Genomic DNA, 24545 nt, shown 5'->3' on the forward strand with positions numbered 1-24545 from the left:
TATCTATTCATATAGAACTGGGGTACAGGCCAGAGATGCGGAGGGCGAGAGGATTCACCAGGGACAGAGTGGGGAGCAGAACAGGCAGATAGACGAAGTACACGGCTGAGGGGAGCAGTGGGCGGGTCAGGAGAGGTCTGCCATGCCATGTGGATCTCCTCCGGGGCAGGCGGGAACCGAACTCATGTGGAAGTGGCTTAAAGCTTCTCAATGCAGTGCTTTAACCCTCTGCGCCACCAGGGAGGGCCCATGTACAGAGTAAATCTTAAGTGGGCATTCAGATGGAAGTTTCAGTAGGAGACATGGGTTGATGTAGCTTGTCTGATTGTGATACAATACAACATACACTTAGCTCCTGGCTCCAATTCTATACTTGTCTCATCAAATTTTTAAAAAAGATTCATTTTATTTATTTATGCATATAAGAACTGGGGTGTATGTCAGAGATATGGGGGGTGAGAGGATTCACCAGAGAAAGAGAGGGGAGCAGAACAGGCAGATTGACTGAAATATAATGCCGAGGGGAGCAGTTAGTTATAAGAGACACAGGGTCAGCTCCTAGGTCGGAGATAGAACTAGTGCTACAGTGGCTGCCCATAGCTTCATAGTGCTGAGACTTATGCCTTTGCGCCACGGGGGAGGTTCCTCATCAAATTTACAAAAATGAAGTACAGATTTCCTTAGTGGGAAGGACTTTGCTTTGTTTACAGCCATAGCCAATACTGAGCATAAAGTAGGTATGCAATCTAACTGATTGAATGAATCTTTTCTGTCACTTAAATTAAACTAGGCATCATTCTTAGCTCTTCTCACTCATCTCCCACAAATCCTCTCAGTCACCAGTCCTACTGATTTCTCCCTCTAAAATAGTTCCTGAATCCACACACATCTCTCCTTTTCCTGTATAGTAAGTTCAGGATCTCACTATCTTTTACAAGTATTAATACAATAGATTCATATCTGATTTCTCTGTCTCTAAGTCTTTAATGCATCTAGCCTCCACACAGCAGCCAAATTATTCTGAAATGTGTTTGTTTTTTTTTTTTAGGAAAAAGTCATGTTCCACTTGAAAGACCCTGAATTTAAGTACCAGCTTTGACATACAGACCTATCACTTAATTTTTGTAGAAATACCAAAGTATACTCATTTTTCCCCATCAGATCATACTGCTTCTTCTGAATGAAATATCATTTCTATGTTTCTTCTTTTGGTTGATTCTGACACATTATTTGCAACTGGATTTTGATTCAACTCCTCCTTCTTCCTTCTTTTTTAATAGTCACTCACAAATATTTATTCCATGTCTAGCAATTGCTAGGCACTATGCTAGATGTGAGGTTGACAAAGCAGACAATGTTTTTGCCTGCAAACATTCTAAAAGTTACCCCTGCCCCTATATTTGTACTTCTACAATATCTTGCGTTTGCTTCAATTTTCTCATTAATCATAAGCTATAAAATTATCGTTTCTATTTATGTAGCTAGTATAGAATACTTAATAGTTATGCCCTTAAATGAAGTTATAAATTAATGCTTTAAACACTAACTATATTTGAACTTTATTTTTTGTCATTCTTAGGATAACCCTCCTCCTCCACTGTCAACTGAGGAGCCAGGTCCGGGTGTCCCTCCACTGTCTCAGCTAAGCAGCTGGGAGGAGGAGAGACAAGTACCTAGTCAGGTATAGAGAGACATGGGAAGATATTTAAAAGGAAATTGAGAAGAAGGGGAGATGCGAAGGACAGAAAAAGTACTGACTTATCAAAGAAAATATAGTTGTGGGGTTAGAAGGAAGATGTAACAAACCAAAATTTCCCAGCCTAAAGGATACATAATTACTAACCATAAAATTCAAAACTGGAATTAATTTTTCAAAATCTTTGCTTGTTAAAAAATAGTCACAAGCAAAATAGTAACTGTCTTGAAATATAAAACTCATGAAGAGTTAACTTAGAGAAAGCTTCAGAACAACTGGGAAAAGCTACACAAATTTCAGTCTAATATAAGGAAAATACCAATAGAGCAGCCCGACAAAGAACTGGTTGCCTCGTGAGGACAGAATCTTGTCATGGGAGATAAGACACAGGTATATTTTGAGGGGCTATTTTGAGTATAATGCAGACCATAGTCCTGTAGCACCTAGACAACATTAAATAAATATTTAAATGAGTGAGGAAGGGAAAATTGGAAATCAAATTAAAAAAAATCCCTTTGGGTTTTACAATTCCATGACAACATAAAAACCAAGTCACAGCTTCTTTCCTATTTCTTGTGATTCCCCCTGGAGGAGGTAGTATTTATAGTTTCTCAGGGAAGGAAAAAATAATGGGCTCATCTCAGATAATCAGATTTCAATATATTCCTGAAACTGTGGCTGGTTTAGTTTGGTGGAACCTCCCAACACCACAATACTTCTAAGCAACCGAAAAAAATGTGCTAGTCCTACAGATACTAATCACTGCCAAGCACTAACATTTTTCTGTTGAAGGGACATGCAAATACCACATGTCCAGATGACAGTGAGACAAGAAAATAAAATGAAGTGAAACAGGTATCTATTTCTCAGTGCACAGTATAGAATAATTAAGCATTTTGGATGAGTCAAGTTGGCCAAATTTTAATGTTAGTGGATTTAACTGTTGAAGACTTGCAGCAAACCTACTATTGTTGTTAAAAAATATACTCACATTAAAAAAATAACCTCAATAAATTATTTATGGCAATTTCTGCCAAGCAATGGAACTCAATATCATCTTTCTACTTGATAACAACAAATGAGATAAAATATTAGAAAAAAATACTATGGACTCTTCAAGGGAAATTAACATTTATAAAGGTCCAAGAGAACTATACAATAGTATTTGTAACAGGAATAATGTTCCTTCTATGGTGGTTTTCTAAAAAATACTGAAAACCAGAGCAAAAAATTATCATTTTACATATGTTCATATACTAGAACTTCACTTATACATCCCATTTCTCTTTCATTTAAATGATATGAATACATATTTAGAGGATGGCCGGAGTGGTCCTACAGAAGCTTCCATAAGGACTGTGCAAACATAAGCAATTTAGATAAAAATGTACAACCATATTTTATACAGAATGCAAGTGGAAAATACTTTCAAGGACCAGCTCAAGCTTTTGAATACTTGATTCATGGGTATAGGCATGAAAAACAATGGTCTCAAAGTTTTTCTGGACCTTGTAGTTTGGACCACTCTGTACCCACTTTTCCATAACACATATAAGGCTCAGGAAATACTTTTGAAACAGGTAGTTAATTCTAAGCCCTCCTTCCCATTCCCATTCCCAATCCAGGTCACAATTGAGCACAGAGTGTTATCTGTAGCCGAGGAAAAGATATTACCTTTTAGCATCATTCAAAACCACAAAGACATACACAAGCATATCACACACACAAATATACTCAATTTTATCTGCCCCTTTGTCTTTGTGTGTATAGTACCCTGTGGGCACTATCACTACATTTATTACATTATGCCAGTATTATTAGTATTACCCTTGATTCTGAACAGCCTGCTTTCTGGAATATTGTTATTTATCTTTGGTACCTAGTGTTAATGCTGGCTAATAGATGGTACTCCAACTGAAGGAATTAAAGGACCTTCGGGATCATTCTTATTAAACTTATCTCTGCAGTCGGCAACAAAGAAAACTCCTTTGTTACCTTGACAGTTCTAGGTAAAAATTCAACCAATCCACCCCAATCCTGTCCGTTGAAACATGAAACTTACCGAACAAGAAGGAGCACATTAGTAATAACCTTGCATGGAAAGTTTCTGCCTTCAAAAATTTACTTAGGCTCTATTCACGCTACATTAACTTTATCTATTCATTGCTATGGCAGATTAAAAAAAAATAGGAAGTGGGCAGGTGGGTGGAGGATAGGCCTTCTGAAAAGCTGGCAAATAGGCTTATTACCTCTTCAGACTGCTCCCGGGTCTGTGCAGGTGAAGCTCTTCTTCCCACTGTAAGTCGATGACAGGGATAAGAGAGCCCTGATTCAGCAAGACACATCTGCAAAAAGCAAAATCCATCATTAGTAAACAAACCTGGGCCATGTTTCACAAAAGGATTTTCCTTTTTGGTTATTTTCTATGATTTCTGAAGTTAGATTAGAAACCTTACTCAAGTAGTTCAGGTGTATTATAAGGAAGGCTTTAAAAAAATTTCCATAAATAGAATGTTATAATTTACAAGGCTATTTTTAATTATACCACAGACTGAGATTTTAGGAAACTGTAACAATTCTGAAATAAAATTAATCATTTACATGCTTCCCTTCTGCCCCCTCCCCGCATGTGCTACTTTTCTGATTAGTAAATTTAATACTTCAGTTTTCAAATTCCCACAGCAATATTCTATAAATATTGCCAAGATATCTAGAAGAGAGTTTGCTGAAGTATTAAGAAAAATTCTACATGTTTTTAACAATTTCCCAATGATTTAATCAATATTAATCCACACTCTCATATCAGTTTTACAGGTGTGAATCTATAATGTATGTAAGCACCTAACACAAAGCTAGGCACACAGACATTAAGTTTATTGTTTTGTCACCATTACCATTTAAAACAATGTTCAAAGATTCTGCCTTGTTTAGCCAAAACAACTAAAGCAATATATATCTATTTAAGTTATAATGGATCAAACAGAAAATAATTATTTGAGGTCTAAAATAAATTTGGGTAAATTTACCCCTTTTATCTATAGAAGAACTGAAACAATAATAGATAGCCAAAGTAAGGTATTCTTTCATATTCAAGAAATTACATATAGGTGTATTTAATGATGACATAAAGTGAGACTTCTTTTATTATTACAAATAAAATAGGGTCTTCACTAGTACAATGAAACATCTGTTGGTAACTTTTAGGATGTCAATTAAATTGCTATATGAGGAAACACAAATATCTGTAAACTAATAGAAACTAGTCCAAGACACAACAGTGGGTTAGTCATAACTACAATTCCAGGTAGTGTTATCACCAGGGTAATTATCTGAAGACAAATATTGAGATGGAGAATGCAAATGTCACATAAATATCCAGGTACTTTCAATCATGTGAGGGATATGCTGTCATATAGACTACATTGATAAAAATCTTATGCATTGTCATTCTTCCTTTAGTCTGGCTAGATGTTTTTGTTTATTTTTGCATATAGTTATTTTGGCATTGTTGTTTTATAAATACCAGAAGACCTGAGTAATAAAAACACATAAATAAAAGCAAAACAGCACCCATTCCTCCATAGTCATCAATACAACTGTCACAATTAGCTAAACTTATGTCATTTCAATACATATAAAAGATAAGATAGACAAGAAGCACAGGCTAAATTTCAAGCCACGTTATGTTCACAATATTTTTCATTTGAAAAAAAAAGACCTCCTCCCCCACCTTGAAATCCACTGGTAATGAAATAGTAATGATGGTAAATGTCACTGACAATCAGAAGCAGTATAGTGTAATGGAAAGAGACCTGGACCAGGAACCAGAAAAATCTCAATTAAAGTACTGCCTAGCCTCCTGATCTTGGGAAAGTCATTTCTCCATCCTGAGCCAGGGTTTCTTCATTTATTAATTGAGGTGAGTATACCTTGCTCTAACTACCTCAATTGGACTTTTGAAAGGGTTAAAAGGTAAGTATAAGCTGGCTTTCACGTGTATTGAAATAGGCAGAAGAGTTATTATTCCAATAACCATTATTTTTAGAAAAGTGGTGACTAACTTCCATAGTAACTACCTTTGCATGCAGAGCAGGCATGTATAAAAGAAAAGTAGATATTTTACGAAGAGATGGAGAAAAGTGTTCACCTTGGAAATGGCATTACTAATGGCCCGGATCCTCTTTAGTCCACAGCTTCTCAACAACTCTATTGCAGATTCTACTAATCACAATGTACTGAGGAAATTAGGTGTCAGGATTTTCGGAGTCATGTGTCAGCATTAATTAAAGATGGGATTATGTCTCCAGGAGGAAGTTTCCAGTAGAGCTGAGAATGGCTTAGAGGAACTGTAGTTACTCAGAGAATAGTTACTCAAAAGTTAAGAGTTAAAGCTAACATTTTTTGGAACTTGTAACCTAAAATTAAATAAAAATTGTGAAGTCTGAAGGCTGAAGTTCCAAGCTGGCTAACTCATTCAACTTCCCAAAGACTAAGAGTAAAATCACTGGGAATGTCCATGCTTCAATTTCTTTTCTGGAAAATGATGCAATACAATCTGTCTGTACAATTTACAAAATAGAGTAATAGAATTTGTTTTAGCTCCCTCAGAATTGGTGTGAAGATCCAATGATAATATGTATGAAACCAAATGGTTAGGTAATTGTAAAGGATCAAGACTATTATCATTAAGGTTTTTGCAAGGACAAGATTAGGGTTACAGTTTGGTTTGATTTCATTGCTGAAGAGGGTTGCCTTTTAAGAATATACATTTACATACAATATATTATAGTACTTAGTGAAGCTATACATAATGGTAATGTTTCAATCAATCACAAGATTGCTTTAACATAACACAATGAAGGATTTGGAGTAATTTTAAAAATCTATTTCAAGGCTTCATTGCATTTTTTTCTGGCCACATTAGATAATAATCCTCTGACTTGCCATCACCACAGAAGCAAAGATTCAAAATAGGATAACAAATTCAAAATAAAGTCAAGACTCCTTTATTTTTTAAATTTAATCTACATCTTTAAATAAATGCCACATCTGGATGTATAATATCCCAAAAAATATAGGAGAATTTTTATGCCTAAAATCTCATTGGCTAATACTACAAAATATACTACGCCATTCAGCAATGGCATAATAAAACAAAGATAAATAAATATATATACACACACATATATAATACACACATACACACATATACATACACATATAAAGTTTCTATGTTACTTGCTTTCTAGATACTAGGCATACATGTACATATTTTAAAAAGTAATTATAGGTTTACACCAAAATTGAGAGAAAAATATAGAGATTTCACCTATACTTCCTGTCTCCACAAATGTAAGTATCCTTTACAAACATCAATCAGTAAAGTGGTATAGCTTTTACAAAGGATGAACCTAAATTGATACATCATGATTACCTAAAATCCACAGTTCATTTTAACTTTCAGTCTTGGAACTGTATATTCTGTTTGCCTGGAAAAAAGGCATAATAACATTTATCCATCACTGCAAATATCATAAGAGGATTTTCTTTGCTCTAAAAATCCTCTAAACTCTGCCTATAGGTTTTCTCACTTCCCGCTCCTGGCAATATCTGAGTTTGTTTGTTTTTTTTTTTTTTTAAACTATTTCTATAGTTTGGCTTTTCCTATAGAATCAGTAGTAATCATACAGTAGGAAGCCTTTTCAAATTGATCTCTTTCAGTTAGTAATGTGCATTTAAAGTTCATCTATGTCATCTCATAGCTTGAGAGCTCATTTCTTTTTCAGTGGTGAATTGTATTTCACAGCATGGATATGGCACACTTTACTTACTCATTTACTGAAGGACCTGGAAGTTGCTTCCAGGTATGGCAATTAAGAGTAAAGTTTCCATAAACATTTGTGTGGACACAATTTTCAACTCCTTTGGGTGAGAGTACAACTGCTGGATGACAGAATAAGGGTGTGTTCAGTTCTGTAAGAAACTACCAAGCTATCTTCCATAGTGGCTGTACCATTTTGTATTACAATCAGTAATGACTATGAGTTCATAGTTATTGAATTAATCATTCATTGAACTGAACTTTCAATGAGCTGAGTTCAGTTCAATGAATGAGTGTTCAGAGTGCAAATTCACTTACTACTCACTGTTACACTATTTAATCAATATATTCTATCACAAACCTCAGGTTTGTTTTTTTTTTTTTTATAAAAACAGATATTATCATTTTAACAGACTTTCTATGAGTAAGTATTAAACAAGAATACAACTGCCACAAAGTAGATAGTCATCAGTTACTGAATACTCTTAAGGTCTACTTGAAGGTTTTTTTCTTGTTACAGGAGGTATTTAGAATTTTCTTAGGAACATACTAACTAACCAAAGATTCTCAAAATATGGTCAGGATTGTTGTGATGTTTTCAAGGTTCGACAAGATCAAAATTATTATATTTGACCTTTTCACTAGCTTTATACTGATAACGAAAGAGCAATGGTGGGCAAAACTGCTGGTACCTTAGTACAAATCAAAGTATTGGCACCAAACTGTGCTAAGGTTTCCGGTGTCATGTACTCACTATAAAAATGCCAGTTTCACTTAAGAATGTCCCTACTGAATCAGGAAAATTAATATTTTTAATTAAATGTGACTCCTGAGTACACATCTTTTAATAGTCTATGTGACAAGTGTGAAGTACACATAAAGCACTCCCCTTATATAGTGTGATGAGTAAAAAGGCTTTTGTGTAATTGTTTCAGTTGTACACTGAATTAACTATTTTTTCCTAGAATGTTGTTTTTTTAAAAGATATTTGTTTTTAATTATTTTATTGAAGGCCCTCCCTGGTGGTGCAACAGGTTTAATCGCAGCACTATGAAGCTATCTGCAGCCACTGTAGCATGAGCCCCAGGGAGGTGACTCACATGGTGCAACAAACCTTCCTATCTCGCCTGCTGCTCCCCTCAGCAGTGTATTTCACTCCATCTACCTGTTCTGCTCCCCCACTCTGTCTCTGGTGAGTCCTCTCACCCATCTCACCTCTGAGCTATACCCCAATTCTTATATGTATAAATAAAGTAAATCTTAAAAAAATATTTTATTGAAATAGCACTGGTTTAAAACAGTATATAGGTTTCAGGTATACAATGTTAGGTAATTCAACATATACACATACCAAGTTATGGAACACTATTATAAGGTAAACAATTGGGAGGCAAAACTAAAGTCATTCTGATTTAGGTGTTTGATAATTTTCCTCCAAAATGAGTAAAACAACTCTGTTACTTCAAGTATGATTGCAGGAGACAAAATTTGAGTTTTCATACAAATTAAAATTTTGGAAAATATATGCCATTATGAATTGTGGACAACTTCGCAATGCTTAAAACATTTTTCTGATGACATGGTGATATAAATAGATGTGTTTTTTTGATGTCATATAATGAAATCTGTATAACTCAGAGGATCAATATTTTCCAAATGAACAATGAATATCCAATACTATAAACTTATGCACAAAGTATGACACTGATCAATGAATCCTACTGTATGCTGTAAGCTCTATATCCACATAAAATTAACCTTTAGAAAACTTGAACTTGTGAAGTTTAGGTTTTGTATAAAAATCTACAATTATTTGAAAGACTATTAAAATATTCTTCCATTTTCTAAATATAGATCTGTGTGAGGTCAGATTTGCTCCATATATCTGAACAAGACAATATATCACAACAGCCCAGATACAGAAGATATGAGAATCCAGTTGTCTTCTATTACACACGATAATAAGCTGATTTGTAAGAGTATAAAATGTCACTCTGCTCAATAATTTTGTTTTTTGGAAAGCACAATTACTTTTCATAAGGGATGCTTTTTTCCGTTAACATAATGAATTATTTTTATTGTAAATAAACATTTAAAGTTTTTCTCAATATTTTGAATATTATAAATTCCAATGTATAACACACACAAACAAAAATTCTTTGAGGCTTTTAATGATTTTAAAAAAAAGGAGACCAAGAAGTTATAAATTACTGAACTATGCAATGTGACAGACGAAGTTAATTTTCACAAAGAGCAATGGTAATTATTTGAAACAACTGCACATTTGTTTGTGCTGTTTTAGAATCTTCTCAAGGTTTCCTCTCACTTAACTAAGAAAGCAGGCAATGTTCGACTCAGAAATAAATTAAAAAGAAGCACATTTAGACAATGTGCTAAAGACAACTCCTATAAATTATCATAATTGACCATTAGTTATCTTTGACAAGTCATTAACACAATGTTATTATTTTAAGCTTGGCCCTCAAGATGTCTAAGGCCCTTTAAGTAATGCTTTATTAAAAAATATAGTTTTTGAAAGTATTTTTTTATTTTGTAATCAAATTTTATTTTATTCTTTTTTTTGTTTGTTTTGTTTTTTACTCAGGCAAGTTGGTTTACAACACTAATATGATTTAGGGAAACAGGCTCATACCTCTTTAAATGAATGTTGCCATACCACACTCAACCACCCAAAGCACTCATAATTCACTAAACTTTGGCCTCCTCTGTCCTTTGTTCCCCTTTTCACCCTACCAATCTAGTAATCACAATTCTGCAGACGCATTTCTTTTCTTTTCAAATCTTTTTTAAAGATTTATTTACTTATGCACACAAGATCTGGGGTACAGGCCAGAAGTGCGGTGGGTGAGAGGATTCACCAGCGACAGAGTGGGGAGCAGAACAGGCAGATGGAGTGAAATACACTGCTGAGGGGAGCAGCGGGCCAGATAGGTCTCTGCAGACATGTTTCTAGGGCTTGTCTTGGTTTAGCTCTGTCTTTGTTTTGTTTCTTTATAGTCCCCTTTATGAGTGAAATCATCTGATAATTGTGTTTCTCATTCTGACTTATTTCACTTAGCATAATCTCCTCCAATCCTATCCATGTTGTCACAAATAGCAAGATTTCACCTTTTTATAGTCGAGCATTTTGTGTGTGTGTGTGTACAAAACTTTTTAATCTACTTATATGTTGTAGGATACTTAGGGTGTTTCCATATAATTTGGCTAATGTAAACAGAGATGCAATCAACACAGGAGTGTATTTGTACTTTAGTATTTTTGCATTGTCTGGGTAAATAACAAGGAATGCAATTGCTGGATCATATGGTGTGTCTATTTTTAATGTTTTGAGGAACCTACATATTTTTTCCCATAGGAGCTACCAACAGTTTAAGAGGGTTTTACCCCACACTATAGCCAGAATTTACTGTCTGTAACCAGATTTTACATCTCTCTCAAATACATACTCAGTTTATTTTCCTACCTCACTGTTGATAACAAAGACCAAAACAGTTTAAGAGTATTGGACTGTAAGTTAGGAGACTGAATTATGGCATCTTAAGTCAGTCATAGAAACCTTAATATTCCCTTTTGTAAGAACCCTCAGATCCCGTCCAGGTCTAATAATGCAGCATGGGTGCAATATAACACTAAAAAGATTCCATTAGATGGCTTCACACATAGCAAGAGTATAAAGGAGCAGGGGAGAAAATAATACTATAATGAAACAACTATATATCAGAGATATTTTATGGGGGTAGAGTGGGAAATGGGATCAAAAATGAGGCGGGGGAGATTATGGTGATGGTACACAGGTGAACTCGAGGTAGGAAGCCCACGGGGATTACAACTGAGATGGAAAAGGCACAAAACAATGTAAAAAAACAAACAAACTATTATTTAAAAAAAAAGATTCCATTAAATCAAACCTGCAAGATTTTCTGCCTACTTTTCACACACTTTGTATTACAACCTAGATGTTGAAACTATAACTTTACTATTTGTATCTTTAAAAAATTCAATTTTTAAAATACAATTTCCTTGTCTTTGAAAAAGAACAGTAATGAGTTATAAAAAGTAACAGATTACTAGTTTTTTATCATCATATATATATTTTTTTTTAAAGATTTATTTATTTATTCATACAGAACTAGGGTACATGCCAGAGGTGCAGGGGCAGTGAGATGATTCACAGGAGATAGAGTGGGGAGCAGAACAGGCAGGATGGACGAAGTAACCTGCTGAGGGGAGCAGCTGGTGGGTCAGGAGAGGCCTGCTGCGTCATGTGGATCACCTGTGGATCACCTCCGGGGCAGGTGGGGATCAAACTCATGCTCAAGTGGCTTTAGCTTCTTAGTGCTGCACTTTAACCCATTGTGCCACCAGGAAGGGCTCCATCTTATATTTTTAAACATCTCATATATTTCTATCATCTTTACAAGGCACCAGCATAATTAATTCTATCCAGGTTTGAGAATACAACAGGCTGCTAACATTATTGAATACAAGCAACACAATATGAAGATTACACATACATAAATACAGCACAGAACATTGCTTTTGTGAAATAGTTAGCCCTCAATAAATTACACAGGCTTTTAAATAGACAATTTGATGTATTTTTATATGTTTATTTTTACATCATTTTGTGCATTTTTCCATCTCAGTTGCAATCCCCTTGGGCTTCCCATCACCAAATCACCCATGTGCCATCACCACAGTCCAGTGCATTTCCCTCCCCCTACTGTTTTTGACCCCACCCCCACAAAATGTCTGTTATATAGCTGTTCATCATAATCATTATTTTCTTGCCTGTTTCGTTATATTCCTGCTATGAGAGAAACCATCCGGTATTTTTCCTGTTCTTTCTGGCTTATTTCACTAAGCATGATCTTTTCCAGCCCATCCATGTTGCTGCAAAAGACGTGGTTTTTTTCTTTTAGTTGCTGAGTAATTTTCCATTGTATATATGTACCACATCTTTTTAATCCAGTCATCCATTTTTGGGCATTTGGGCTGTTTCCACGTCTTTCCAATTGTGAATGAAGCAGCAATAAACATGGGGGTGCAGGTATCTTTTTCAATAAGTGTTTTTGTGTCTTTTGGGTAGAAACTAGGAGTGGGATTGCCAGGTCGTATGAAAGCTCCATGTTTAGCAGTTTGAGGAACCTCCAGTTTTCCATAATGGTTATACTAGATTGCATTCCCACCAGCAGTGCAGGAGAGTTCTTTTTTCTCCACATCCTCACCAACATTTGTTGGTGCTAGTTGTTTTAAGCTGTGCCATTCTCACTGAGGTGAGGTGGTATCTCATTGTGGTTTTAATTTGCATCTCCCTCATTACAAGTGATATTGAATATTTTTTCATATGCTTGTTGGCCATCTGCATTTCCTCTTTGGAGAAGTGTCTTTGTAGCTCTTCTGCCCATTTTTTCATGGGGTTGTTTATTTTTGTTGAGTTTCATCAGTTCTCTGTATATTTTTGTGATCAGTTCTTTATCGCTAGTTTTGTGTGAGAAAATTTTTCCCAATCAGTGGGATGTCTGTCTGTTTTTTGTGATGTCTCTTTTGCTGTACAGAAGCTCTTTAACTTGATGTAGTCCCATCTATTTATCCTTGCCTTCACGATCGTTGCATTGGGTGCTCTGTCTTTAAAGATGTTGCTGAAGTGTACATCATGTAGTGTGGCCCATCTTTGCTTCCAGGTATTTTATGGTTTCCATTCTTATGTCTAGGTCTTTAATCCACTTTGAGTTGATTTTGGGGTAGGGGAAGAGGTAGTAATCTAGTTTCTTTTTTTTTTTTTTTTTTTTTGGGCATGTAGCTTCCCAGTTTTCCCAGCACCATTTGTTGAACAAACTTTCTTTGTTCTATTGTATCTTCTTTGCTCCTTTATCAAAGATTAACTATCCATAAACCTTTGGGTTTATATCTGAGTTTTCTATCCGAATCCACTGGTCTGTATGTCTGTTCTTGTTCCAGTACAATTTGATATGTTTTTAAATAATATATAATCATAAAACCACTGAGCAGTTTTAAAAATATTTTAATAATAATTGCCGTTATTTAGGTATTTAATATATATTGTATTCTGTAAAGTGTTTTATATGCATTGCCTAACTTATTTCTCAAAATAATCCCCCAAATGTTAATATTAGTACAACCCTATTTTAAAGATGAGGATATAAAGAAGCTCCCACAGTCACATAGGTACAAAGTAGTGAATCAAATTAAAACTCAGGTAGTTTCATCTTAGAATCATTTGAAAAGAGTTCAATTAAACAACTAATAAGGCCCTACCATATGTTGTCTTTTGATTCTGGATACCATCAATTTGTCAGGCACTGTACATTAAGTGTTTACTGTGAGCTCATCATATATGACAATCCTGAAAATTCAAGATTATCCTGATGGTAAAGATAACAAAACAGCTCTAGAAAGGAAAAATAACTTGTTCAAGATCAATCAACTACTAAGTGGCAAATCAGATGTGACTGCAAAGACCATGGAGTTTTCAGCAACATCACATTTCTGACTGATGCAAAGCCTTTTATGAGTAAGGAATGCTGAATATGACTGCTGGATCACTCCTTTTAAATGTTTAGATGCTCTCTGTTCAGCTAGACAGATTATTAAGGCAGTTTTAAGCAAAACTGAATCATGAGGCTGGTTTTATTTACTGCCAAGCAGAGTGCAAATCCAAAAAGCTTATTTGTTCACAACCCAAGTTTCTTTTGTTTTGGATTTTTTTTTTAAATCACTTATGTGCTAGAAAAGTCACAGAGCTTTAATTTGTGGCAGGTTGAAGCAAGCTTATTAAGAACGTTAGTTACCAAGTGCACATCCACTTGTCTGGACTAGCCCACTGCCACATTCTTGTAGCAGGGTTAAATAGCAGTTTAGTCACCTCATAAAAAAAAACACACTGTTAAAAAAGGAAGTGACTAATAAACTGGAACCAATGGAATATTATAAGAGATGTGCAGGTCAAGATCAATTATCTACAAAACTCCTGAGTAAATAGATCAAACACTGTTTTCTGCCTGGCCTTGTTGTGTTATAGTCCTCAATTGATTTGGCAAGTTAGTATGGCTTAATGAAGTAAACACCAACAGTAACAAATTGAGACTTTTTGCTGTGTGCATAAACATAAGTGCTACCAACTAAGCAAGCAGAATGTGAAGAAACAGACTGGCTGCTATAAATGGTTCTATTTTGTACTCATAGGTATTAGAGCTGGAAGCATTCTTAGAATTCATCAGCTGCTGGTATCCCAAGCAGGGGATCATAATCTTGAAGCCTTAGCTGCTTTAAGTGCTGCTGCCATACCTTCAAGTATCACCTGCTCCATTCCAAGCCAGTAGTGAGAATTGATAGAAGTTTATTAGCAGCCTACCCATCTTCTGTCGGTAGTCCCACCATACCAAGAGATATGAGATGAAGATTCACTTCCCAAGAAGACTAGTGTGATCCTCCCATTTAAAAGGAGGAAAAGCTGAGATGTAGAAATATAATGTTGTTTTCCCCAAGTCACACATCAGTTTAATGATAGCAAAAACTCACTCTCTTAATTCTTAACCTAGGTCTTTTCACTAAATAATCTTAATAAAATTTTTCAAAGATGCTATGGCTAGCTGCAAAATACTGACATAACTAGCTTGGCTTAATTATCTTGAATTTAAAAAATTAGTAATATATGTGAAAATAATGTCAAATGCTTCTGCATTTTTTTTTCTTTGTAGTTGTATAGTCTCTCATACACCTGCATGAGAATATTCAGCTTTAGTTAATGATGTTAGCACAGGTAGGTAGACAAACTGCAATTTTCAAGTCACGTTTAAATTAAAGAAACAATTTCAGTTGAATAAAGAATTCAGAAGCCAACTATTCATGTTGTGAATGAAAAAGCCACTTTGTCTCAGTTCTGACTCTGCTGTCATTTAATTGCTTATGAGCACCCTCTGGTGGAGGGCAGAAGAGGGGAAAAGGACATATTAAATATATTGCTTCCAATCTACCAGAATTTGAAAGGGAGAAGGAGTAATCTAACACATGTAGGTTTTTCTTGACCTTAACTGCAGAGTTAGCTGCTGAATAAGTTGTGTAAATCATATACTGGTTGCTGAGCATTTTTTTTTTTAAAGATTTATTTATTCATATGGAACTGGGGTACAGGCCAGAGATGTGGAGGGTGAGAGGATTCACCAGAGACAGAGTGGGGAGCAGAACAGGCAGAGCGACAAGGTACACTGCTGAGGGGAGCAGCGGGTGGGTCAGGAAAGGTCTGCCTCGCCATGTGGATCTCCTCCGGGGGCAGGCAGGATTTGAACTCATGCGGTAGTGGCTTTAGTTTCTTAGTGCTGTGCTTTAACCCACTGCGCCACCAGGGAGGGCCCGGTTGCTGAGCATTTTTAACTTAATCATTAAAAATAACATTTATTATCTGCATACTAGTTTTAATATTTCTTTTAAGATTTATTTATTTATGCTCATAGAACTGGAGTACAGGCCAGAGTTATGATTGGTGAAAGGGTTCACCAGAAAGAGTGGGGAACAGAACAGGCAGGTCGAAAAGTAAGTTGCTGAGGGGAGCAGCGGATGGGTTAGGAGAGGTCTGCCATGTCATGTGGGTCAGCTACCCAGCCAGGGATCGAACTTGTGCTGCAGTGGCTTCGGAGAGTTTCATAGTGCGGTGCTTTAACCTGTTGCGCCACCAGGGAGAGCCCGTAGCTTTAATATTTAATGACATTTTCCAGGAAATTTATGACATAGTAAGACTTCACTTTTCTTATCTGAAAAATGGGGACACTATCTTTGCTGACAACATTAAAAAGTACATATCGGCCCTCCCTGGTGGCGCAGCGGGTTAAAGCACTGCACTGAGAAGCTAAAGCCACTTCCGCATGAGTTCGATTCCCGCCTGCCCCGGAGGAGACCACATGGCGTGGCAGACCTCTCCTGACCCGCCCGCTGCTCCCCTCAGCAGTGTACTTCATCAATCTGCCTGTTCTGCTCCCCACTCTGTCTCTGGTGAAGTCTCTCACTGTCCCTGAGTCTCTGGCCTGTACCCCAGTTCTGTATGTACAAATACATAAATCTTTAAAAAAAAAAAAAAAAGTACATATCACAGTGGACATAATGAATTTGGCAACTTAACAAAAAACACCTATCTCCTTAGATGTTTTCAGACAAATGCCAGATTATCTGACTATAAGAATTTTAGCCTAGATGACAGTATTGGTATCAATTAAGTGTTTACTAGTATAAGTGGTTTATAACATCTTCTGTGTGCTGCATTTAACTTAATTAGTATGTGTTATAGAGCATACACAGAACAACCAAATATATTAATTTTTTTCGACACCAAAATATCCAGAAGATGTTGACCAATACCCGATAAAATACTTTCTTTGTGGGTAAAAAATCTTAATCTTGGGCACTGATCCAAAGGACATGAAACCATCAATTCAAGAAATTATGTGCTCTGCAATGTTTATTGCAGCATTATCTGCAATAGGGCATGGAAACTGTCCACTGACAGGTTGGAATTAAGAAGATGTTGTGTATCTGTGCGATGTGATGTTATTCAGGCACAGGAAAAACAAAATGTTGCCATTTGAGGCAGAATGGGAGGTATTTGAGGGAATCATATACCTTAAAGCAAGTCAGAATGACAATGACAAATAATGGACATAGCAGATGATTCAATAAAGCAAAATACTTTAAAAAGCTAGTGGAAGAGAGGGAGAGAAAAGGGAGAAGGGGTCAAAGGTCATAATGGATGGTGGGGTAGAAAAAAAACATGTAAATCATAGAGAAAAAACAAAATCTAAAATTCTCAATTTAAAAAAAGGGAAACCTGCTGAAGGCTTCCCATTCAATTCCTCTGGGATAACTTAACCAGGATCAGGAGTTGGGAAAACAGGCTACTGGAGGCGGAGGAAGTAATACTCTGCCTCAGTGACTTTGGGAGACCAGTTAAGCCTATTCAGAACTTCCAGTTTAATACATGTAACCAACCTATAAATTACTTCTCTTTTGTCACCACCATTAAAGCAAAGTAAGCAGTGCTCTTTTGTTCCTAAGGCTGCTTGGTGCTCTTTTATGACTTGCTCTTCAATGCCTATGATATGATTCCATGTATATAAAAACATTGGTGGGCCAATGCAAGAAAGAATGTTGTGTACAGATAACAGGACTGGGGTTAAAATCCTAAATCTGTTTCTTATTCATTGTGTGCCTTTAATTAACTCTTTCAGTTTTATAATCTGTAAATTTTTTTTAAAGCCTTTTACAGGTATTTCCAACTTCTTTTCTCCCACTCTGAACAAGCTTTCAAGACTATAACCTGGCCTATCTTTTTTTTCTTTTTAAAATAAATTTAAACTTGACTTAATATTATTATAGCTTCTTTTTTTTTAAGATTTATTTATTTTTTCATACAGAACTGGGGTACAGGCCAGAGGTTCAGGGGTGGTGAGAGGATTCACCAGAGACAGAGTGGAGAGCAGAACAGGCAGATCATTGAAGTACACTGCTGAGGGGAGCAGCAGGCAACCTGGCCTATCTTTTTAGCTATTATCCCTACTACTTTTTTTTACATTGTATACAGGTTTGTTTGTTCGTTAATCAAAAATATACATCCATGACATTAAACTTGTCTGGAATTTTCTTTCTATTCACACCCATTTTTCCACCTCATAGGTATGTTAAGATTGTATGAAAAACATGCATGGAAGTACTTTAAGACTCACCTCAATCATCTCCTGAAAGTCTTCTATCATTTCTAAACCTCAAAACACTTGAAACCTTTTGATATCAATCATACCAAATGACACTGCACACATCTTTCAGAAATAAATATTCTTCAGTCAGCTAGTTCCTGAGGGAAGTTCCAGAATCTCACATGAGACCTAAACAGGAGTGGCAGTGAGGATTTTAGAGATAGAGGTCTTCCATGAGTGAGTCATAGTGTCCATTAAAAAAGTTAAAATCTGGCCCTCCCTGGTGGCGTAGCGGGTTAAAGCACAGCACTAAGAAGCTTAAGCCACTTCCGCATGAGTTCAATCCCCGCCTGCCCTGGAGGTGACCACATGGCGCAGCAGACCTCTCCTGACCCGCCCACTGCTCCCCTCAGCAGTGTACTTCATCGATCTGCCTGTTCTGCTCCCCACTCTGTCTCTGGTGAATCCTCTCACCCTCTGCATCTCTGGCCTGTACCCCAGCTCTGTATGAATAAATAAATCTTTTAAAAAAAAAAAAAGTTAAAATCTGGCCCAGGAACTGGATCTAACTAAGGGAGGAAACCAAGTGTTTAGCCATCAACATTCTGTCATCCTATATCTGTGGATGTCTGCCACATTGTCCTATGTGATAGCTCTCACCAAGGAGAAGACAGTCTCAAGAGAGGCAGAATCATAGGTGCAATGGATAAGAGGACCTGCTGCCCTAGTTCAGGGGCAAAGTGAGTATGCCACTGAATAGGAAGAACTCTCAACCTCAAAAGTGTCCCCAGGACTCCTGAATCAATTACCCATGTGACAAGGAAGTTTCTGGAAAAAAAAAAAAGCAAAAAACATGTCACTATAAGACGAGTTATTTAGTAATCAGGTATCAGCATACTTTTGTTGGAGAGGTAAAAAGCAAGAGATTATGAGTTTGGATTCTAAAGCATTGGTGTTTCAAATCTTGATTCTGTGGGCTAATAGCAATGTGACTTTGGACAACTCTCTTTTCTGCTCAGTGCCTCAATTTTTCCCTTGTAAGGTTTCTAAGTTTACAGAGAATTAGGCATTGTTGCGAGAATTAAAGAGTAAAATTTGTAAATGGTTAGCATTATTGAATATTAGTAATGCATATAAACTTGAGGACAAGAATTTTGCTGTCTTAACTGCAGGGAATAGAGACAAACAAAATACTAAATTTGTTTAAGTATTATTCATTCACTTAACTAATAATGGCTGAGTACCTACTACATGTCAAGAATTCTTCTGAGTTAGCAGGCTATAGGGATGTGCCAATGGTGAACAGTTTGTTTTTGATGAAGTCATGGTTTTCTAAGCTACAGATTTGTGAATAAAGTGTAGAACCTGTGAGCTCCATTTTCCTACACCTAATTTGTGTTATCCTTTCAATAAGGATGCACCTGGCATAATATGTCACAGTTCCATGATACAGGAAAGAAAAATGAGGCTACTTTTCACCCAAGATCACAGTGTTAATAAACAGAACCAAGTTAGGACTAACCTATGCCAAGTCCTAAGCTTTTCAAAAAATGATATCACTTCCTCTTTAAATGTAAACCTAGTTAGCTTGTTAAGTCAGTGAAGTAAAGAAACATGGTCATGTTGAATTTTTAAAAAAATTTTAGTATCTTTTAATGTCATTAGTTCACCTGAAATTAGAGCCCCATTTTAAGGCATTAAAGTAATAAATAAAGCAATTCGTGTTGCAAAATTTCTTAAGATTTTTTACACAGGTCACTTTTATAGCCTGGACATTTGTAAAGAAAAAACATACTTTATATTTCCATACTTCTCAGGCCAGGCAAATAAAATCATCATGTCATTTGAATGATTTATAAGTAAATTTTACTTTAAAAATACTGCTGCTAGACCTCTCCTGACCCACCCGCTGCTCCCCTCAGCAGTGTACTTCATAGATCTGCCTGTTCCCCACTCTGTCTCTGGTGAAGCCTCTCACCGCCCCTGAGCCTCTGGTCTGTACCCCAGTTCTGTATGCACAAATAAACAAATCTTTTAAAAAAAAAATACTGCTGCTAAAGAAAATGGTCATGATGGTGTTTGGAGAATGACTGAAAAAGATTTATCAAATCTCCCCTGGGTCCTACTTCACTCAAGGAACATATATTGCTTTTATACCTCACCAAGAAAGTCTATGCAGCAGTATTTATATGATCACTTATAGTTTATTCAGCTTTGTCCACACACTCATGTGCACATGCACACATGTACATGCACACACACACACACGTTATCTTGTTTGAGTTAGAACAGTATACTTTAAAAGCTCTGAAACGAACTGAAAACCAAACCTCCAACCATTTTCCAATTGTAAAGGCACCCTTTTCTAGGAGATGATGCAATTCTGTATAGCCTACTTGAGATTTCATACCATAACAATTCACCAAAATAAGCAGAAAAAATATTTTTTCTGATACAAAATTACTTACACAGACACCGAAATAAAACCATGTAGTAAAATAAAAACAAACATATAACTTTCAACAGTTGATATTGTATAATTGTTTTGTTATTATTTAATTAGGTTCTATAAAAGTCTCTCTTGAAAGGTATTCAGCAGTTTATGTTAAATGGGTAAAAATCTCTATCTTGGGTGCAGTGTGTTCAGGTTATAAAAGCACCAGGGCTTATTTTATCTCCCCACAAAGTGTTGCTGAGATAATTACTGCTGACAGCTTTATTCAAGGTTCATTTCACTTTTTCTGCTATTTTTCTCTGGTTAGAAGTTCAACAGAACCCATGGGAAGCCACACCCCTCACACCTGTTAGGCTTCTTCATGTTACGGAGGGCCAGTAAGGACATGTCACTTCAAATTAGCATTGTACCAGGGCGCTAACTGTGACAATTACTTATCACAGGTTTAACTTAAAAAAAAAAAAAGTTTCTAATTCAACCACAAAAACAGTGTCACAGAATGTAATCTAAACCTGTAAAAGCAGGTTGCATAAAAAACATTCAGAGAGCTTCAGAAAAGGTTCCCAGGGTCGAGCTTTGTGCTGTATCTGAATTATGCAGGAATGCTCTGCAACTGAACATTTCCTTTAAAACACAACCAACCCAAAAAGGTAAACAAGGAAGAGCCAGCAATTATACTTTACCAGCCGCCAATGGTGATAAGTGGGCCTCAAGTTTTCTTCATGGCTCTCTCCCAAGCGTGAATATTTGATTCATTTTGTTAATTCTTTTGTGTCAAATAACTAATTCAATAATGAAATTCCTAGCTAAAGCAAGGCAGTTATTTCTGGACTTACCAAATAGAGACAGAGCTTTCTAGTAGATAGGAAGGAAGCATTTCCTTCTCTACTTGTTTTATCTTTCCACTTAAACCAGAAAATTAGTATTAGAGAGGGCAGACATGAAGAAAAAAAGAAAAAGGAAAATCTCACATTCATAAATGTGTTTCAAGCTAGTTATTATAAGCCTCTCTGTTTCAAGTGCAAAATAATCTCAGAATTATGCCACCTCTGGAAGACCTGAGATGGTTGCAAGTGGTTAATGTGGACTGCTGTGAGGCTAATTGTGGATTTTGAGTTAATTACTCTCTCCTGATAGGGGATTAAAAAAAATAAAGTTGTCTTTTACTCCATTTTTACTTTAATTTGGATTCAAGGAAACACTGAATGATGATGGCTAAACCCTGACTATATATTTGCTGCTGTTATGATACAGAGATCTAGAAAGTCTAGGAAATAAATAGTTCCACTTCATAATTAATGTTAATATGCACTAACAAAACAACAATAATGAATGAGTCTGTATTTGCTAAAATGTATACAATTTTATTCACAAATACTCAGAATCGAATACCTGGTCAGAGTTAAAAAGAATTCAATGTTGTTACACACACATTCCCGTATGCGCACACATTCAGCGACAGAAAATTAGCTGGACAATAAAAGCTAGAGCTTGTACAGACTAGCTTTGAAACAGAATCTGGAAGTATTAAACACCCATGAAAAACATCAGAGAAAATAATGATGCAGAGCAGGAAATCAATAGAAGAAAAGGATTGCTAGCTTATAGGAAATCACATACACTGGTGAATGAAATCAGTTTCATGGAGATTTTGATATGGCAACCTAATTTCAGTTCTTAATTCTACAAATTTAAAAACTGCCAAATATATGAATGGTTCATTAGAAATGCAGAACTTTTCCCAGCCCAAATATACAATGGTTGTTTATATATATATATATGTATATATATATATATATAAAATCCTTAAGATTTAACATTTGGAAATCATTTATTAACAGAATCACATAAAGTCAACATAGGAAATAATGACTACAAGAATTTAGAAAAGCGCTTTGCCTTTCCTATAATAAGAACATATTCACAGAAAAGCAACAAAAAAATCTTTAATTAGAAAGGTGCTTTTACCTCAAGCTGGTCCCTTATTTTAAGTTTGATTAAGAGGTTCTGTTAGTAGAAAAACTTCAATATTTTAGAAAGCTACTGTATTAATCAGTGGTGACTTCAGATCATCATAACCACAGAATCTTCAAATATGCAAGAATACATCTCAAGCCTGCTTTGTATGCATAAAGAGTACCAACCAGCCATTTGGCACATGTCTAGTCAATAGTGGGATGCCATTTACCCCACAACACTGTGAAACTCTTTGGATAGCAAACATAGGAGCTCTGTATATTTTTCCAGCAGCATCTAATTCCTTGGCAAAACTCTGGCAGTTATGCTAACAGCTTTGGTCTTAGCACATGGACATAGTGCTGCTGGGTATCTTGTTGTGGCTTTTCCTCCCAGGAAAATAGAGTCTGAATTAACTATAGCAAATTAGGCATGCCAGCATAAATGAGTGACCTCTAGGAAATAGAAAAAAGAAGTTCACCTTCCTAGTTAACTCATGCTTGGTCCACCCCAATCTAGTCATTTTTTCCCTTCTGTTCAATTAACGTACCTTTAGTGGGAACCTCTAGAATACTTGGTCTCTGGGTCTTTTAATGTTGGTTGTGTCTGTATTTAGGTATCGGACCCTAAGATTCTTGAGGACATAGCCTGAATCTTACACAGCCTCATGTTTAGCCCCCACAGGGTTTAGGAGGTTGCTTTGATAGACCAGTCTTGTAATAAATGTCTACTGCTTTTAATTAAATAGGTAGCTTGCCAAGATAAATTTCAGAGACACAAAGTTTTCTATAGAAATATATAATCTAACTACTCTTACAATACAAAGCATGGAAATCACTCCAAAATGAGACAAAGAATATTAAAAACTATCTTCAGAGTACTATCTGGCTGACCTCTGGGTCTGAGTGAAAAATTTAAGACTCAAAATGATTGAGAGAGAAGATAGGTTAAAAATTTAATAGTCAAACTTGAAACCACCAGTCAAAATAAGCAAAGTATAGTCTACTCAAATTCACTATCAACATAACTTATACTTCTATTTTCATTTTTTTAATAAAGGCAGGCTAATTTTATTTTATATGTAGTGATTCTGTATAATTATCTTTGCATTTGAATGTATTTCATCTCTGGTGACTTCATGGGAATGAGAGTAATTCAAATGTCATTTCAGCTGTATTTTGTAAGATGGCTCCAAAATTTATGAGGATGCATAACATAGTTAATAAAAACAATTGCATATTGGTATAGAAACTCTACTGTAATGTATACTATATATAAAAATACTCTAAGACATTTTAAATAATGTCTCACATAACATTAATAATATATCAACATTATTTTACTATTACATTTTTTAGAATGCATACTCAGGTAAATACAAAAGCAAGTAAGTAATCTCTTTATAAATCTGGTTTGCTAGTTCTGAACACACACAAAATCATACACATCCAAAGAAGTTTTTGTATTATGAAAATATAGGAAGATGCTGAAATTCAAAATGTTGAAAAATTTTTCGGCATATAATAAAATTATAGAAAAATCCTAAAAATATAGAAGAAAATAGTAAAACCTATGGAAAAATCCTCAAATCCAATAATGTTTAAAAAGTATTTTGAAACATGATTAAAAACCCATCCCTGAATCACACACATCCTCTGGGTGGGTAAATTTACACCTGCAGAATTTAGTTACATCAATGCCCAAAAGATTAGTTCAAAATGAAAGCAATGTGTCACTTCTCTAAAGCAGGAAATAATCACTTTTGTATATCTATTACATATCCTACTTTAAAAAGAAAACTAACCGGCCCTCCCTGGTGGCACAGCGGGTTAAAGCACAGCACTAAGAAGCTAAAGCCACTTCCGCATGAGTTCGATTCCCGCCTGCCCCAGA

General features: G+C 35.7%; 1 protein-coding gene across 1 annotated transcript in view; it reads right to left on the minus strand.

Annotated features, from left to right (window-relative positions):
• The window catches only part of FAF1 (Fas (TNFRSF6) associated factor 1), a 305387-nt gene that overhangs the window by 117469 nt on the left and 163373 nt on the right, over window positions 1–24545 (minus strand). Inside the window, exon 9 of the mRNA XM_004678989.2 lies at window positions 3946–4041. Within this exon, the coding sequence (XP_004679046.1) occupies window positions 3946–4041 (96 nt within the window). The remainder of the gene's footprint in view (window positions 1–3945; window positions 4042–24545) is intronic.

The sequence above is a fragment of the Condylura cristata genome, unplaced genomic scaffold, assembly GCF_000260355.1.
Source record: "Condylura cristata isolate star-nosed mole 26May11 unplaced genomic scaffold, ConCri1.0 scaffold00008, whole genome shotgun sequence".
In the NCBI taxonomy this organism is placed as follows: Eukaryota; Metazoa; Chordata; class Mammalia; order Eulipotyphla; family Talpidae; genus Condylura; species Condylura cristata.